This window comes from Polistes dominula, unplaced genomic scaffold (assembly GCF_049000335.1).
Source record: "Polistes dominula isolate Pdom_NZ unplaced genomic scaffold, Pdom_raw_medaka contig_16, whole genome shotgun sequence".
Lineage (NCBI taxonomy): Eukaryota > Metazoa > Arthropoda > Insecta > Hymenoptera > Vespidae > Polistes > Polistes dominula.
Window position 1 is genome coordinate 1,288,766 of NW_028301040.1, and position 19,454 is coordinate 1,308,219.

General features: G+C 33.0%; 1 protein-coding gene across 2 annotated transcripts in view; it reads right to left on the minus strand.

Moving 5' to 3' along the window:
• Positions 1–19,454, minus strand: part of Ddr (discoidin domain-containing receptor 2) — a 159,870-nt gene that overhangs the window by 16,740 nt on the left and 123,676 nt on the right. For both annotated transcript variants that reach the window (XM_015322532.2, XM_089174569.1), the window contains 6 exons: positions 18,248–18,423; positions 11,051–11,171; positions 9,516–9,661; positions 8,298–8,611; positions 2,893–3,084; positions 49–141 (listed from right to left, as the gene is read on the minus strand). In XM_015322532.2, the coding sequence (XP_015178018.1) occupies positions 49–141; positions 2,893–3,084; positions 8,298–8,611; positions 9,516–9,661; positions 11,051–11,171; positions 18,248–18,423 (1,042 nt within the window). The remainder of the gene's footprint in view (positions 1–48; positions 142–2,892; positions 3,085–8,297; positions 8,612–9,515; positions 9,662–11,050; positions 11,172–18,247; positions 18,424–19,454) is intronic.

Here is a 19,454-nt window from a genome sequence, read left to right on the forward strand (position 1 = left end):
TAGGGCTTGTACGAACGATCTCGCGAGAGGTAGGTATTGTGTCGTTACCTTGTGGCTAGATCCCGATGCACGAAGTCCATTTCCTCCAAGTACTTCATGCCAGATGCTATTTGCGTGGCCATGTAAACCAACGTGCCGAAACTAGAACACGAAGAACAAGCGGTTGTTGCCGTCATTGAATTTGCCACGAGAAACTATGTATAAGGTTAAGTCGTTTGCATCGGTTATATTGCGGATATACACTAACGATATAATACATAGACAAGTGTTGGTGGGCTGTTCAACGGATATCGTTAGAGAGATAAATAGATAGATAGATAGATAGATAAATAGATCGTTGTCTTTCTCTTCTAGATTATTATGAACATCGTTCATGTTTTATTATTGTATATATATATATATATATATATATATATATATATATATATATTCAATCTTGTAACATACTAATAGTTAAATTAATTGTCTTTCTTATTGCGCTTTCCTGTTACTGAACTAACAACAAGTTCAGTAACAGTTATAACTACCGAACTTGTTCGGTGTGAAACATCACGTGAATTAACTATGGTGTTCACTCGACAGATATAACATCTTCTAACTCTTAACATGACATTTGATTTACTTAAATTAACTAGCTAATTCTTACAAAGAATTTTATTAATTTACGATCAATATGTTTAGATTTTGATAAAAGTAAAATCCTTAATTGCATTTTTTTTCTACTTCCCATTTTGAAACAATTTTATCGTCATCTTTTTTTTCTTTCTTTTTTTTTTTCTTTATTTCAATGAATATATCAATTTTCAGATTTTAATTGGATTCACAATTTGTTCGTTGTTAATACGACGACGTATTATTTACGTTGCAACGTAAATAATTCGTAATACTTTATAGTTAGGTGAATATGTACGTTCTGATGGGGGTGAGTTGGTTGGGAGAAGGAAGGGAAGAGAGGGGAAGGGGAATGGGACATACGTACATATGTCGAATGGACGAGAGACGGAAACTTGTTCGGCAAATCCGTGTGGAACAGGAGTTACGAAAAAAATGCGTGTTGTCTCGTCGTCGTCGACAACTGTCACGTGCACCAACAACGGGGACTGGTGCTATCCTCTCTATCGCTCACCTCTCATTTTCAGCCGATTTCGCGTATCTTTCGAGTGCTATCGAATTCGACTCCCGTTGCACTTCACGCTTTTTTTTTGCCCCACTCTTTTTAACCCCACCCGAAACACGCACGCCTCATCCCAACCCTTACCACCTGTATTTTGTCCTCTTCTTTTTTGGTTTTGGTTTTTGTTTTTGTTTCTTTTTTTTTTTTTTACCCTCGTGTAGTTCTCCATTGTTCCAGTTTACCTTTCAAAAACGATAATTGAAAATAATGTCGCGCTTTATTATAAAAGAGGTTTGACAATCATCGTTCTATTACTCGCCCCACTTCCACTTCTTTTCTTTTTTTTTTTTCATGGGTACCAACATTTGACGAAGTATACTCGATCGTTGTCACAAAATTTTTCCCATCGATATTATTTCCTATCTCTCGTGTGGTGTTGAAAAAAAAAAAAATTAAAAAAATTAAAAAATAAAAAAATATAAAATAAAACAAAAAAGAAAAATGAAACAAGAAAGGGAGAATCGTTTTGCGGATTAGATCTATGAATTTTGTGCTGGGGCGGCGTTTGTTTGTTTTTTTTTTGTTTCTTCTTCCTTTTTTTATTTTTTTTTTTTTATTATTTTTTTATTTTTATTTTGCGTTCTGCTCAGTCGAAAGGATAAAATAGAAAAAATGAGGAAGGATTATTCAGACTATACGTGTTATGTTTTTTAATATTGTTCGCGTCAATATACACTTCGTGAATTATAATACGATGGATGTGAGAGTTAAGCTGATTTCGAGAAAATATATAGGGCGGCAACGAGTACAGCATTAAATTTTGTTAAAACCATGTTTTTATCTGTATATATATAGATGTGTGTGTGCGTGTCTGTGTGTATGTATGTATATACACATATATGTTTTATATATATATATATATATATATATATATATATATATATATATATATATATATAATATTATATATAATTCTATAAATGTTTGGACTTATTATTCATACAGAGAAAACTGATGGTAACTGAAAATAAATTGATCAAAATCGTTTTAGTAAATCGGCCAAATTTGCGAATGCATTGCACAACACGTTATAACGTTGAGAATATAATGTCTAATGATTTTCAATGCTATCGATGTTCCGAAATCGGTGCTAGCGAGCAAACACAATAACGACTTGTCCATTAAACGATGCTAATTGTTCGATAACGGGCAAAACTCGCCATGGGTATATATATTTCTGGGGAAACTACTATACCCAATTGCTGTAAAATCGAATATCACACCGTAAACTTTTCTGAGTAATAATTCAAAAACCTCTTGCAATCATTAACGAGATAGTTACTCAAGATCGTTCCATTTCTATCGAAATCGGTTGAGTTTCTGTTACAATTTTTTTCTTTTGTTTATGTTTTCTATCTCCTTTGAGATATAATTGGGGGGAAAAAAGTAAAAACAAATAAAATAAAATAAAATAATAAATTTTTTATTTTTCGGAATTATCTTTTAGTTTAAATATAAAAAAAAAAAAAGAAATAAAACGTTCTCTTTACAAAAATCTAATTACGTTTCCCTTTGTTGAAAATATTTTCCTATTCCATCAACGTAATTTAATATTTCATTTCCACGATATTACTTTTTGTTATTTTTTCTTTTCTTTTTTTTTTTTTTTACACGAATTGTTAACGAATGTTGATGATTGTAATGAACGTTAAATATATAATTAGAGTTGAAATAATGAATGAACTTTTTTAGTTGTTTTTGTTGTAAGAGATATTTACCTCAGTGTCTTGGCAGTGTGCACGGTTGAAGTTTCGGCTATGTGATTTTGTAGATACTGATTCAAATCCCCATAAGCACCATTTTCCAATACGATACACATAGGATCATTCTCAAGACTGGCACCGAGCAGTCGACCAACGTTCCGATCGTTGAGACGTGCCAATCTTTTTGCTTCTTGTTGAAATTCTATCCTATAAACATAAAATACAATACACTGTTACATTTATGAGTAAATTTTTCATGGTGTTCCTCTTTTATTTTTTTTTTCTATCAAGTTTTGTAGTTAAGTGAATAAAGGAAAATAACTTATACCGAAATTATTGCCAATGTTCAATCGATACATGTTACAAAATATTAACGTGATCAAGTTGTCTAATATTTCGACTGGAAGAAAAAAAAATATTGCAAGAATGATATTATATATATATATATATGCTCTAATCATAAAATAAAATATTGTCTTTTTATTATGTCTTTTTACGAGTTTCAGTTATTTTTTTTTTACGTATACCTTATCACACTTATTCCACATTTTTAAAGAGGTCACATTTTTCTCGTGTAGAAATGTATATATATATATATATATATATATATATATATATATATATATATATATATATATATACTTTTTAAATCCAATTAAAAAATATATAAATTATATATAAAAACTAAATATATTAAAATAATAAAATATATTTTAATATAATTTTAATAAAAAGTATATTAATATAAAAATATATATATATATATTATAAATAATATATATACACACATATGTTTTTACATATGTAAATATACTGCTTCAATAGTACTGATATCATACATGTACGATCCGAAATGATCGTACGGCAACTAGCTGTATTCGAAATGCGCGCCACCGATTCTATCGATTACGATTCTAGATCGATACTCGTAACGAGTATCACTCAACTACAAGCGACTATCGAAGCACTAACCTCACCTCTCGCATCCCCTCCACATGCGCCCTGCTGGGCCCGTTCATAAGGACTTTCTTCGTATTTCATCACTGGACGCCTACGACGATACATCTCCGCTAAGGTCTGTAGAAGCCACAAGGAACAACAAAGGGAACACCCCAACCTTTACGGTTGTGATCGCCATACGTGAAGCGTGCAAGAGGTGAGATCTTTACAATAAATTTTGTTCACGCGAACTATAATTTCTCCGCGTGGCAACGCCACGTGGTAGATCCTCATTTTTGTATTCAACAAATATCATCCAGGATTTTTATGCCGTAAGGCTTTTCACATTATAGTACATACGAAGTGCCAGAGGAGTCATAATCGAGGAATTAAGGCCCCAACATTTTGGTGCCTCCTGTGAGGTCCGAATTCCCGACTTTTGGTTTACACTGCAAATGGATCATCGCCACGTTGAGCCAACAGACTAGAGAACAACGAAGTCGAGAAGCATCATCTTACGAACATCTACATCGTCCAGCCTAGCCAGGATTTTTAAGCGAGATAAGTAGATTCAATTATTTGTGCGTGCGCTTAGGTTAGTTCTTAACCTCGTGGAAATCGCTTTATCCTCGGACAAGGAACGATCGTATTTTCGACGGCTCCGCCGCTTCGCTGCGTTCGTTTGTTTGAACGGTCGACTAGAAGACGAAGACGCCGTGACGTCATAACCGGATATCCCCTCTATCGGTCTATAGCTAGCGACAATCGTATACTCCCTCTATCGGTCTGCAGCTAGCGATAAATATCCCCTTCAACGATTCACAGCACAGATCCTTAAACGCGTGATTGAGAACTCAACGCACGGCAATTCATTCATTCACAAAGGGATTTTTGTATTTGTCATAAATTGATTTGAGTATCTTCCGCAGAATAGAATAGTTAATATCGGTCCATAATGGCATCACTAAAACAGCTCAATCACAAACGGCAGATTTTAGAATCACGATTAACACACGTCGAAAATTTAATCCAAGAAGGAAATCTAAGCACACAGGAATTAAGAAAGCGTTACGAACGCATCACCCAGCTAGTACAGAGATATGAAGAATTGTATGAAAAATGTGTTACTACCACTAGCGAAGTAGGAGGAGTTGACGGTTTAAATCCGATTGTAGAGAGATACTTCGCGATCGGAGACATAATTGAATCGAGCGATGCGGCCGCGGTTAACAACACTAGCAACTCTAACGAAGACAACGATACTACGAAGACTCGCGATGAGCAAATACAAATATGGCGCTTGATCCCGCGATTCGACGGAGACATAGGAAAATGGATCTCTTTCAAATCTTGCTTCTTAACGCTCGTAGACGCGCGCAGTGACATGTCGGATTTAGAGAAGCACGTATACCTCCGCAACGCCCTTTGCGGCGAGGCCCTCCAAATTATCCAACACTATCAACTAACCGGGGAAAAATATAAGGATGCGTGGGGAGCTTTACTGAAAGAGTTTGACGTACCACGTATACTATTAGCTCGAACGATCGACGCGTTAATCGATATACCTGGACCGAAAACCAAATCAGCGAAAGACATAATGGCATTTTTGAACCAACTGCGTTCTCTCATCTCCACTCTTGATACATTTGAAGATAGTTCAATGGCCTGGCGAGTACGCCTCGCTGAACGCGCGTTACCCCCTGACATGCTCCAAGAATGGAACAAACAGATAGATTCCAACAAATATCCGACAATTGAGCAATTTTTTGGTTTTTTAACCAGATTGTCGCGTTCGTATGCTCTATTGCAAACTCCACCAACGCCTGCGACCCTCGAGCCCCGCGCAAAACGTGGATATCCCGAGACGATGACATTACGATCGCGAAAGCGACAGGACACACGTTCAACGCGTACGTTTCTTACCCGTAAAGTAGCTAATTGTATTCTTTGTAGACGAGCTGACCATCCTTTATACCGCTGTCCCCAGTACAATAGCATGACGACATTAGAAAGACTAACGACGGTCGAACGTCACATACTATGTAAAAATTGCTTACGGAAACACCGAGAACCATGCAAGTCATCGTATTGTCAAATCTGTAGACGGCCCCATCATACGTCACTACACGTGGACGATAACTAACGTAAGACTACGAAACAGGAGAGCACGGCCCTCGCGAAGGAGGGGACTGCGTCGACGTCCCAAACCAAACCCGTCTCCATGTGACTAACACCTTAATGTCAATTACACGTAACGAGTATCGAGCCAATAAAGCATCGCATCGTTGATTGGCTCAACCACGTGTTTTATTTTAATACCTGAGTTTAACCCTTTATTCTTTACATCATAGCACATAAGAAATTACCAGAAGACTCTTAATCGAGGAATTTAAGCCCCAACAATACAATTTTAATTATATCTTTTTTTTTCAAATAGATAACCCATTTCAATTACTAAACTTTCCCATAATTAATTGACTCTTTGATAATGTGACAAAAAAACTAAATAATTTTCTAATTATTCAAATTATTTATATATTCAAAATTAATAAAATTCAACTTAACTAACAATAAGGACAATTAAATAAAATATGTAGCTACGTGAAAAATGTTGAAAAAGAAAAATGTAATTCAAGTAAAACGTTTCTATTATAATATCGTTATAATAAATGATAGAATTGGGTAAAGGGTTGCATTTAGGGTTTAAGACGGACTAAAGGGAAGGGATGGGAAGACGAGCATAAGCTGTTTCGCGGTTATACGAGGAATACGTGGAATGGCGTCGAGTTATACTACGCATCCGTGCATAGGTACAATAATCGTGGTGCTCTTGTAGTTTATGACATACCGTTCAAACGTTCTATACGCTCCCAGACAAGAAGCATCCATGAAATTCCATCTAGGTGCGTGGTTAATCAACTAAAATGCGTAATTATAGCGCTCTACCAAATTAAATTCAAATCGATCGAACGATAGATAGATCGATCATACTCGTACGAATGATTTTATTATCGTCATCCCTCCCCCCCTCACCAGTCCCATTTTATCTTTAATTTGGACGAGTAAAAGGAAAAAAAAGGAAGGTAAAGAGAGATAGATAGAAGGGGTAATAGATCGTCAAAAATGATTATAGAAAATTTCATCGAAAGCGTTCGGAGTTAAAAGAATTTTTCACCCCAACCCCTGAAATCTCCATCTCCTTTTTCCTTTTTTTTTCCCACCATTCCCATAGTTTTTTATTTTTACTATTCCTTTCTCACAATCGTACAGTCGAACGATGGAATATAATAAAGCAAATCGAGAATGCATTGGCTCGTAATATAGAAAAATTTGTTGGACCGTTACGAGAGACTACGACGATGACGACATCGATGACGTGGATGATGATGATAATGATGATACTGATGATGATTATGGTCAGTCTTGGTGGGTATAGTCGGATAGTTGAAAAAAAAAAAAAAAATGTATATCTTTAGTCGTATTTTTTTCTCTTTTTCTTTTTTTTGATCAGGGTTGAACATTCATTTGCGTTTTTATCTTTACTTTCTATTCTTTCCTATATACCTTTCTCTTTTTCTCTCATTCCCCTTTACTTTTCTCTATCCGTTCTGTCTGTTTCTTTTTCCTTTCATCGAATCGCTTCCCGGATGAAACTATGTCGTGCGAAAAAATAAAATGAACGAACGAACGAACGAACCAACGAACGAACGAACGAACGAACGTCGCGTTCAGTCTAACCGTTCAACCCCTATAACCCACCCCTACTAACCCTGTGCTGCTAGCTAGTCTTGTAGCCTTGCTCTGTGAACGATAAAACGTTTCGTGGCTGATAAAAGCTCGCTTCGACGTACGACTACTCGATTCCTGATCCTTTCTACATCGACGATAACGCGTCGTTGATTTTCCAACGAAATGTACTTTCCGCTTCGTTTCCGATCTGGTCATAGTGTACGAATTCTACTATAGTCAATAGGATTTCAATTCGTTAATGAAATTTTTTATTACGATATTTAGTATTGAATAATATTAATCATATTCATCAAGATTTTATACGATTTTTTTTTCTTTTTTATTATAAATTTTAAATAAAAATGTTGTTTCATTAACTCATCGAGAGATATTGATTAATTTTTTTTTATTATTATTAGTATTTTGAATAATTTTGAACAAAATATCGTTTACCAATGATAGAAACTAATGTAGTATTAAAATACGAATTTTTTGTTAACAATACGAATCTATTTTTAACAATAATTTTACTTATAAAACTAATGCAATAATCCGAAGTATTAGCTTAACGAGAATTAATTTTATTTGAAATAAAAAAGAAATATAAAATTGATGATAGAAAGATAAGAGAGTATAAAATCTTAGAGATACTTATGTTAGTGTTCAAAAGAACTCCTACTACTATGACACACACACACACATACACACAAATACACACACACATATATATATATATATATATGACGACTTACTTAAGAGCATTCGAGGATCCTGGCTTCAAAGATTTAACGACGACTTGATCGCTGTCTGTGTTCCTGAAGACGTCATCGTATCCAGGAAACCTGTCGACCTCGCAAAGATGTACGTCACCGAAATATCCACATCCGAGATTCTCAACGATGTTGAGCTTTTCCCGTGGGAAGTCCAGGATGCACTCAGCTGTATCATCCTCTTCCTCGGTAAGTGTGTCCTCAGCACTGTAACTCGTCAGGCTACTTGACGCTTTTGCACTCATGGCTGCTGTTGTACTTGGTGTCGGTGATGGTGGTAAAGGTGGTAAAGGACTCTGCAATATCAATGAAAATCAGATCACCAATGAACCTAGAAACGATTCGAACAACCAACAAACATAAATGTTTTCTAATTCAATTGTACACCAATATATAATATATTTTTAACCTGTGTTACGTTTAAGTAAATATTTTCTTTTTCTATTTTTCTCCTCAATTTGATGAATCAAACTTTTCCAACCAAAAAAAAAAAATAATGAAATAAATCTACCTATAGATAACAGAATGGTTTTATTTGATCAACGAGATAGATATCACTGGTGGGATGAAAATTGGTGGAGTGTCGTAAGCGTCACGAACTCAAAATTAAATGATAAAATATCAATTCGTTCAAATATCATCGTATATTTTATTTTTGTCAGGAACAGAAAAAAAAAAGAAAAAATAAACTTTTCTTTTTAATCCGCACTCATCAACGAAGAGAACCCTTCTCTCTCTCTCAAAAAAAAAAGAAGAAGAAAAATAAAATAAGGGATAAGAAAGTTTTTAAGTTGAGATAGTTACGTATATATATATATATATATTATATACTTACTTTATATATCATGTAAGAGTTTTATTCCCCTCTTTCGTTTTATACGCGGTAAAGTAAAAGATAGGTTATATATATATATATATACGACAGAGAAATTCTAATGTATCAAAATAAGGAATAAAAGCGTGGCGAGATTAACGTCGTGAGAACGATCCTTACGCTCCGATATCGCAAACTTCTCAAAAGCGTAGCTTTGCACGAAACTCCACCTCTTGTATTCTAACTTGAAGCAGACGGGGTTTGCTTCTTACTCGAGTGGTCGTATTTAATGCACCTAAAGTAATACTAGTACGATCGTGTCGATCGCGTGTCTAACGTTAGTACTTTTTTTTTTCTTTTTTTTTTTTTTTCTTATAAAAGCTCACCTTACAGATCTCTGTACTGGCATAATATTTTTCCGGTGGTGGTGGTATAGGCGGTGGATTATTGGTTGGATATTCTTGAACCGTTGGGATTGGCCTGGCAAGTTCGATCGGCGTGTTCAGTAACACTGGTTGCACCTCGCTCACACCTGGACAATAATTTGACGATAATAATAGGACATTAAAATGCTAGGTAGATGTTTATTCGTGAATGTGAAGAATGGTTTTAAAAAATTTGCGAACAAGAATTTCTATAGTATTTTCTGGTTTATCATCAAGTTGTACAATTGTAGTTGTAATGTGGCTTATCAAATGGATTTTATATTTCTTCGAAATTTTACAAAATATTCTATAAGTGTATGCATGTATATCTATATATATATATACATATATATGAAATAGGTACTTATGTGTTATTTCCTTATTTATCGAATTTGATAAAAATATATACTTGGAATATGGTACGACAAACTCATTTTTTATATCCGACTTTGGAACCTTTCCGTTATACTTTAAATCGAAATCTATTTATCAAAAAAGAAAAAAGATAAAAGATAAAAAAAAAAACGAGGTTATATACAGAGGAAAATGGTAGAAGGAGATGAAATCACGAACAGTTTGGAAAGTAAATTTTCAAAGTTTCCAACTTAAGTATTTCTCTTCTTTCGTATATTCTCGTATATGAAATATAAAAATGTTGTTTTCGAGTAAGGTGAAGAGAGTGGAAAGAGAGAGAGTCCACACACACACACACATACACCTAACTCTCGTGCGTTTCGAAATGTACGGAAAAAGGGAAAACGCCATTTCGTGCAAAACGAAATAGTTAGGAGGATGATCGAAATTGTGTCATTCGAATACAGTGGCCCAGCAATTCACCACGAAATCTCTCTTTCTCTCCCTCTCTCTCTCTCTCTTTCTCTCTTGTTGAGTTTTGGAAATATAGCGGGACGAAACTATCGAATATCGTCGATGAAGCGAACCACGAGAGAGTCGATCTACCGAGTAGAGAAAATCAAAAGCAGTTTCGAAAAGACTTTCTTTCTCTTTTTATCCCGACGAAACGAGAAATTGTCTATCCTAATATTTTTCTTTTCGAATTGTCAGTATATATCTATTATTTTATTAAAAAATAAATATAATTTTAAATAATAAATTTGTTAACGATTAAAAAATGATCAAAATATTATTACCTAATCATTTAAACAATTCTAAATTATTCAATGATCTTAAAAGTTTCTCGAATTTATTTTCTTAAATATTACACGTTTCATAACTATTATTAAATTGAATATCATGTAATCGATTACAATATTACAAATACATTCCAAATGATCATTTTCTTTAATAGAATATTCGAAAATGCGATAATATAACGTTTAGATAAGTATAAGGAATATTAGAAACGATCGAAAATACTCTTATGGATGATCAAAATGACATGGGATTGCACTCTAAAGAACATTACTTCGAATATATAGGACCTTTGTTGGGATAGTGTATCGAAAGGTTTGAGCATAGTGAACTTTGACACTAACCTGTATAATTGGCGATGGTCTCGTGAAGCTGTGTTGTCGTGTTATAGGTAGAAGGATGGTATTGGGCTGGTAGAGGGGGGCAAATTGGTCCCTTGTCCTCGCTCTCTTCCTGTACCGAAACCTGCGGTCGAATATCAAGCGTTATCGTTAATGCATCTGACATTTATGCACACACATCTAGCATGTAGTATATATTGAGAGCTAGGGTTAAAAGCGATACGCTCTCTGCTAGAAACTATTCCTCGTATTCATACACTTACTCATACTAGTATTCATATATAGTCGTACTCATATTCATTCTCACTCACTCGTTCTCACTCATTCCATTTCTCTCTATCTCTCTCTCTCTAACTCTTTCTCTTTCTATTTCTCGCAGAATATTCATAGCCGATGAAACGGAAACAGAGAGACGATTCTAGGACCAACTCTCTCACACGCCGTTATATCGACCCATGGATATTGTACATCCGAACGACGTTCGTTCCTCTCACTCTGCGGGCTCGAAGTTGCGTTATCGATTCATCTCCGGATTAAATTCATCACGACGAAGAGAGAGAGAGAGAGAGAGAGAGTGATAGTTAGAGTGAGAGGTGGTGGAAGGAAGAGAGCAATATTTCGTGGCATCGAGTAGAGTATTATTATTTATCGATATTCGTTTCGATAATCGATATACATATATATATATATGTATATGTGTATATGTATACGTATATTGTTAAAGAACGTATTCGTTAAGATTACCTTTCGATGCACACACTTTCTTTTTCACTCTATCACTGTTTTTCTTTTTTTTTTTATCTCTCTTTTTTCTTCGTCGTTCATTCGAAATGATTTTATCATGCTGTTGATCAAATTGTTGTTCAGTTAAATCGAATCACTTTGTGGTTACCTTACCTCGTAAACATTATTTATTTATCATTTTTAAATCTATCAGATTTTTTTTTTCTTTCATTTTATTTATCTTCTTCTTCCCTTTTTTTTCATGTTTTATTTCAAGATAGAAATAATTTGAATTAATGAATGAAATTTAATAAATGTATGCGTTGTTACAAAGCACGGATATTGTATGTTGTGTACGTGCATTTTGTGCATGAAAATATTTGAATATTAAATTTGAAATAACATTCTATGAAACATTAAGTAACGTGACTCGTGTATACGAGTGATATTATTTTGTGTAATATCGAAAGAAGAAAGAAATGTTGTGTTCGTATTGTCCGTTCCCCGTGTACGAGTTCAACGAACAAAAATGTATCAAAGTGGGGGTGGGTTGGGGGACAATTATAACAGAAATAAATATATTAATTAAAATTGGATAAAAAGGGATGATCGGAGGAATACATAAATGAATTTCAATTAGTTTCGATAAATGAGATTGAATTTATCGTGATATTTGTCACGAGTATCTGTAATTACTTAACGCCAAAACCGTCTGACTGATTAGCGTTTGGATTAAGTGTTCCTGCTGTCTGACCGGTACTGGTAATCATTCACTAAAATCGCGTAAAATAGCCACCGTCCGTGTTGTCGAATATTTAAACTTTTCATTTCGATATGACCGATTAAACGTTGAAATCTATGTTATATATCGTTAGCTAACAAATTTGAAATTTTCAAACAAATCGATACGTTTAAATAATTATTATCATAACGATCCTTAATAATAATTTTGAAATATTTATTTCGTTCGAAGTTATACGTGTGTAATAACGTTTATATGAATTGTAACATCGGGTACAACGTTTTACGTTTACCTTTTGTCAAATTTTCATTAAACGTCGTTAGAAATACACCGACGTTCAGAATACAACGACGTTACCGACCTCATTCCCGTATATACATATAATTCTCTTTTTCTTTTTTTGTCTTTCTTTCTTTTTCCCTTTTGAATTTCTTTTTTACGGGCTTGTTATGATTTTACATTTATGCATGCCAGAATAAGAGACATAATGTTTTATGCAAGATTCGTATATACGTAAAACGCGTATAGATTCATGACCCGACGTATAAGATACTAATTTTGGAAGAAAAGACAAGAAGAAAAATTACAATTGTCATGATACGTTCATTAAATGTGTCAATGTTTGATAATATCTGGAAGAGAAAAAAAATAGAATATTATACGTTGTATTTATATTATTATTTTTTTATTATTATATATTGCATTATTGTCTGATATTTTAGGTAAATAGACGAAAGTTTGTTATTTTTATATATTATTATCGACTACTTGATATTATACTTATTATTTTTCTTCTTTTGTTTTTTTTTCCAATGTATTTGAACAAAATTTGGGTGCAAATATTAATAGCCGTAAAAAAATCCCAAGGTAAGATTTATCCGTTCATTCGCTTTATACTAACTTTCGTTCGTGTCGTTTCGTACAAATCCATCCGCCCGTATTTATTGGGTCAATCGAAGAGAAAGAACGAACAGAAAAAGAGAGAGTGAGAGAGACAGAGACAGAGATGTATATATAGTTTGCGCTTGTATGTTCATATGAGTTCATGCGAAAGAGAGAGAGAGAGAGAGAGAGATGAATACTACAGCTGCGTGTCATGTATTCGAACGTAAAACTCTCCGCTAATCTCCGCTATTCCCTACTCTAGCTCACTTCACTGGCCCATTTATAATAAAAACGTTTCCATTTGTGGCTGATGTAGGTCGCGTCGCGTTATATCGCGTGTCACCCGATAAACGGTTTTGTTTCGTGTACATATATATATATATATATATATATATATATATATATCTTTTGAACAAAATAAAAAAAAAAAATAAAATAAAATAATCGAAATAAAGCAAACAACGACAGGAAAAACAGACAGAGAAAATAAACTGGGGGAGGTGGAAAAAAAAAAAAGAAAAAATCATAAAGTAAAAGATACATCCTTAAAAAGAAAGGAAAAGAACATGATGAGGTTGTTGGGGATGTGTTTACGGTAGAATCTTCTTTTTTTTTTTTTTTTAATAATGACTTAAAATTGTTTCATTGCTATGAAATATATCAAAAATATATATCAACAAATTCTGGAAAGGTTTGAGTCTGATGAATGAAGTTTACATCTCTTTGTAAAAAAAAATTACATTACAATGAATTATTAATTTAGTTTTTATTTTTTTTTTTGTTTGCATACTTTGAATTCGTATTAACTCGTATTATGTCTCTTGTGGGTGGGGAAAAAGGAGAGGAGAGGGGAGAAATCCTACTGTATAAATATTAGATAAAATATAAAACCGATCGAATATTTTATTTTTTATTTTTTTTGTTATTTTTCCCCTTAAAACAGGAAGCGAAGGAATTATATCGGCGTACAAAAAAAAGGGATACAAACATGGGATATTACTTTGCAGAAATATCGGTAACCGATGATCAAGAGAGGGGTAAGGGGTAGGAGGGGTCTCTTCGTTACGCGCTTATAATGAATAAACGACCGATAAAGCGACCCCCGTTGCCGCTTCCGCGGGAATATTAATTTAAACCGGTTATTTTCTTGTTTTTTCTTTTTTTGTTTTTTTTTTGTTTTTTTAATTTTATTTTCTCCCCTTTCCTTGTTTTTTTTTGTTTTCTTTTTTGCTCTGTCTGTGAATCTTCTTTTTTCTTCCATCTCTTCTCTCTTCCACGTATCCTGTGTGTGTGACCTTTATTACCACGCGAATGAAGTAAAAGAGTAAAAAAGAATATAAAAAAGAGAAAAAGAAGCATAAAAAGAAAAAAGAAAGAAAGAAAGAAAATAGAGAAAAAGAAGGGAAAAAATTTCAAAAAGGAAACAGACACATACACAACACACGAAAAGGTATGAGAGAGAAGAGGGAGGAATATAATCAAGAACGATTAGCAGTTAAAAGTCGGAATAGGGGTTGGAGAAAAAAAGAGAATAGTAAAAGGTAGTAAGGGAAAAGGAAAAGGGAAGTCGTTCGAAAAACTTGTCTTTGCCCTTTTTTTCTTTTTATGTATTTCTTTTTTTTCTTTTCTTTTTTCTTTTGAGGTTTTCGTTTATCCTTCAACCTTTCGACAAGAATGATAAGTAGAAAGGTAGGTAAAGATATTTTACCATGTAAAGACACTTTAACTATAGCATTATCAAGAAGAGATTATATACTTCAAAGCATTCTCTTTCCATTAGCGAGATTCGTCATGCTGATGCATACAGCAGCTCTGTTTCTAAACGCGAACGTAAAACAAAAGGCGAATGAACGTACGAACGAACCTATGAACCAACGAACCTATGAACGAACGAACATATGAACGAACGTATGAACGAACGAACGAACGAACGATCCAACCATAAAGCCTCCCATATCTCGCGTCACTTTTTCCTTATCCTTTCTCCTTGTCTTTTAACGATCGCACGAGCTTGGAAAAAAAAAATAAGAACATACTAAAACAACAAGAACAACAACAACAACAGCAACAGGAACAACACAACAACAACAAAATAAAAAAAGAAGGAGAAGAAAAAAAGAGGACTCAGGAAATTAGCTGTTTTATTACAACGAATAATCTCCAAGGGTTGGATTGACGAGAGGTGGATGTACGGCTAATTAGTTTCCTCGTATCTCGTGTTCTCGTTATTTGCTTGCTTTTTTTCTTATTCCTTTTTTTTTTTTTTTTAAATTTTCTTTTCGCTCGAATTGCTATTGACTACAGAGATGTCAAAAGATATTTCCCATACATTAATGATCCTTGACAATGGGTCTGGTGTCTTTTATAATTATCAGTCGGTGATGTTTCTTTGATATTACACGAGATATTTTTATTGTAAATAAATAAATTCGATTAAATATACGTTTAACGATGTTATATATATATAAACTTAAAAGATAGATTAATTATTTAAAAAAAAAAAAAAGATAATAATAACGAAATAACATTTTCTATCTCTTTCACTCTCTTTCTCAAATATTAGCAAGATCTAAATTTTGGTATAACGTTTACAGTGTTGTTACCTATTAGCGTGTTCATGATATTCACAAGGTAATATCCATTGATCTTGTGTGTGTGTGAAATGGTACTTTAAAGTTAGGCCTTAGGCAAGGACCGTCAGAAGCAGCAGCAACAGCAGAAGCCTTGCCGAAGGGTAGAAGAGTCTAGGGGTTGTTAATTTCCGTTTTAGAAGGAGCGTCGAAGGAATCAGCCAGTGTGAGATGCCACAGCACACCGTTAAGATAAGATAACCACTTAGCCATTGGGATTCTATGCGAGTCTCTCTCTCTCTCTCTCTCTCTCTCTCTCTACCTATTTTTGTGTTTCTCATCCTAGCCCCAGTACATTTTCATTTTCTTTTTTTTTTCTCTTTCTTTCTCTCTCTCTCTCTCTCTCTCTCTTCGTTTTCGTTCGAACATTTCTACAACCACTCTTTCCTCCACCCCTCCCCTGCCACCCCACCAACCCCTAACTTCAACGTCGATTTTTCTTCTTCCTCTTTGTACTCGTATACCAGTATCCTTATACTCGCATAGAAGCAACTCCTGGTTGGTTGGTTGGTTGGTTAGTTGGTTGGTTGGTTGGTTGGTCCCTTATGTACTTATCTACACGTTCCTCTTTTCTCGTTAAAGCTATCTAAAGTCCTGTTTTGACTTCCTGACCTCTTATGGCCGATCATTTCGTCCTTGATGGCTCGATCAAGCGCGTTAACTCGAACAACAACGATCGAAAAGTTTTTTAACAGAAAAATAATGGGACTCCTTTATCGTTCATAAAAAAGAAAACAAATTCTAACGAAATATAATTAATTTACATATACGAAATATTCATTGAAATATTTTTCATTAATAATTATACAATTATTAATAATATTCAAATATCGTTTGATTATATATTCATTAATATTTCAATATTATATTTGTAACATGTAAAATATGAATTATATATAATTTAAATATCGTTGATTTTGTATATAATACAAGTTTTAATATATTTTGTTATACATAGATTACAATAAAATAATATATTAATCAATGTATTACGAATATGTTTCTAATTTTCTTTGTAATTTCGTTTGTAATTATTTCACCGATGTTAGAAAAATGTTTTTCTCCATATTTTTCTTAAGTTCAACAAAATCTCATCTCACCATCGGGTTTGATTATTTTTTTCTTATACATTATTTTTCCTTTTTTTTTTCTTTTCAAACACACATTGTAAACATACGTACGTAAACACGTATATACACAACACGTAGGAAATTTAGACGTTAAAGTGTACTGAAATGAAAACGGACATGTCTTTAATAATTCTCTCTCGTTGAGAGGGTTAAAGTTGGAAACGAATTTACAATATGGATATGCGTGGTGGTTTGAGTTTTGCGGTTGAAGAAATAAAAAGAAAATACACGCTACGTTCAAAGATTTAATTTCGAGTTTTTAACGTTTCACGTTTCTACGAAAAATAATGATAATGAAATAGAAATAAAAAAAAAAAAAAAAAAAAAGAAAACAAAATGATAAGATGAGATAGAGAAAGAAAGAAAGGATTCTTATATTTCTTTTTATCCATCTTCGTTATTAATTAAATTTCATTAATTAAATGTAAGATTATCTTAATAACAAAAGTAAAAAATATATATATACCAATTTTTCGTATTCATTTCATTTGTATTCCTTTTTATTATATTATTTTTTATTTTGTTCGTTTTGTTTTATCGTTGTTGTTGTTGTTGTTGTTGTTGTTGCAAAAGTTTGAGAAACTTATTTTCTTTAGCAGCTTTCATCGATAAAAATATAGATAGGTACAGTGGATATAGTTTTCATTCATTCATTTACTCTTTACCAGATCAAAACGATATCGATTCAGTATAGAACTTTAGTTTACCGTTTGTTCATTGCAAGATATTGGAACGTGATAACGGCCCGTTCAGGAAAAGTATTTCAAGAGTAATATTCCCAGTCGCCATTCTCTATTTGTGTGCACATCCTGAACAAACTTTCTCAGCAGCTCCTACTCTCGATTCCCAAAGACACAAGCAAACGCATTTACTCCGACAAAGTTATCAAAGTAGATATTCACTTTTGTCGTTGTCTTGCAACAATATGATAATGATTATTACGATGACGATAATAATAATTAAAAAAAAAAATCACTTTGTTCTTTATCCCCTTTTTTTTTAATATATATATATATATTAAGAGATATTTCAAGTAATTATTATATTATCTACGTTAGAAAAAATTGTTTGTTCATTAAAATTAGTTTACCTTTAGATCGGCCTGTTGATCGTAAAAAGTTGAAGGTGCTAGTGCTGCTTTGAGTCTACGGTTCCGATAGAATATAAACATAATGGCTGCTAAAAGCATTATGATAACCGTTGTCAAGATTCCAATGACCAATCCAACAAATTGTTTAGTCTCGGGCTCTTGTTTTTTATCTGGAACTGAAACAAGTATATTGTAAGTTTTAAGTAGTAAGAGTCGATATTTAATCATACTTGTTTTAACTAATGATTTATCTTTCGTAACGTAACAGTATAATATTATTAATTAAACATTTTCTCTATCATTATTTCAATCGTATAATAATAATAATAATAATAATAATAATAATAATCTATCATTGAAATATAATTTTACCTTAATAATAAACTAATACTACGACTATGTGGGACAATAAAAGAAAAGAAAAAATTAATAACGTTTCAATATCAGTAAAATAATACGACGTTATGCTTAGTGTTTCGTTTATGCGATGTTCTTCTCAAGGCTGTTAAAAACACACTGATCATACGTTTCGTTTTCTACTCTGACGTCCTTCAATAGTTCTCGATAATGTTCCTGTTCATAAACACGAGATACGTACCGCAGCACAGCGTAGACTATGGTTACGTAAATAAACGTAAATAAACACGGACAAGTATGTTATATTTCTAGGATGCATCGATACTCAATAACGGGATATCCTACGCCTACGTGTGTTTAGTAAAGAATAGAATTTCTTCCTACAAAGTATATTATTTTAGAATGTTCAAATATCCAAGAATAAAATAACCATGTGTGTGTATGTGTGTATATATATAAAAGAAAATAATATTATCCAATTTATCATTGTCATATTTGATTACTTAAATATCAAATTATTATTATTATTATCTTACTATCGAATTATAATTTTCATTAACTTATAAATAAACCCACTGAAAAGTTGGTCAATTTATTCGTAGAAAAATTATATAAATAGAAAAAAAAGAATATACTAACACATTTTAAAATAAATATAAAAGTAGAAACATATAATATCGGTATAATTTTTATATATCAATAATGTTCCCTGATAGATCATGGGGTAGGAAAGTTCAAACGTATTATATATATATATATATATATATATAGGGAATAGGTATATCCAGTGTGATGTTCGTTTATGTTAAGGCACATAAATTTATGTGCAATACGTAGGGAACGGTACATA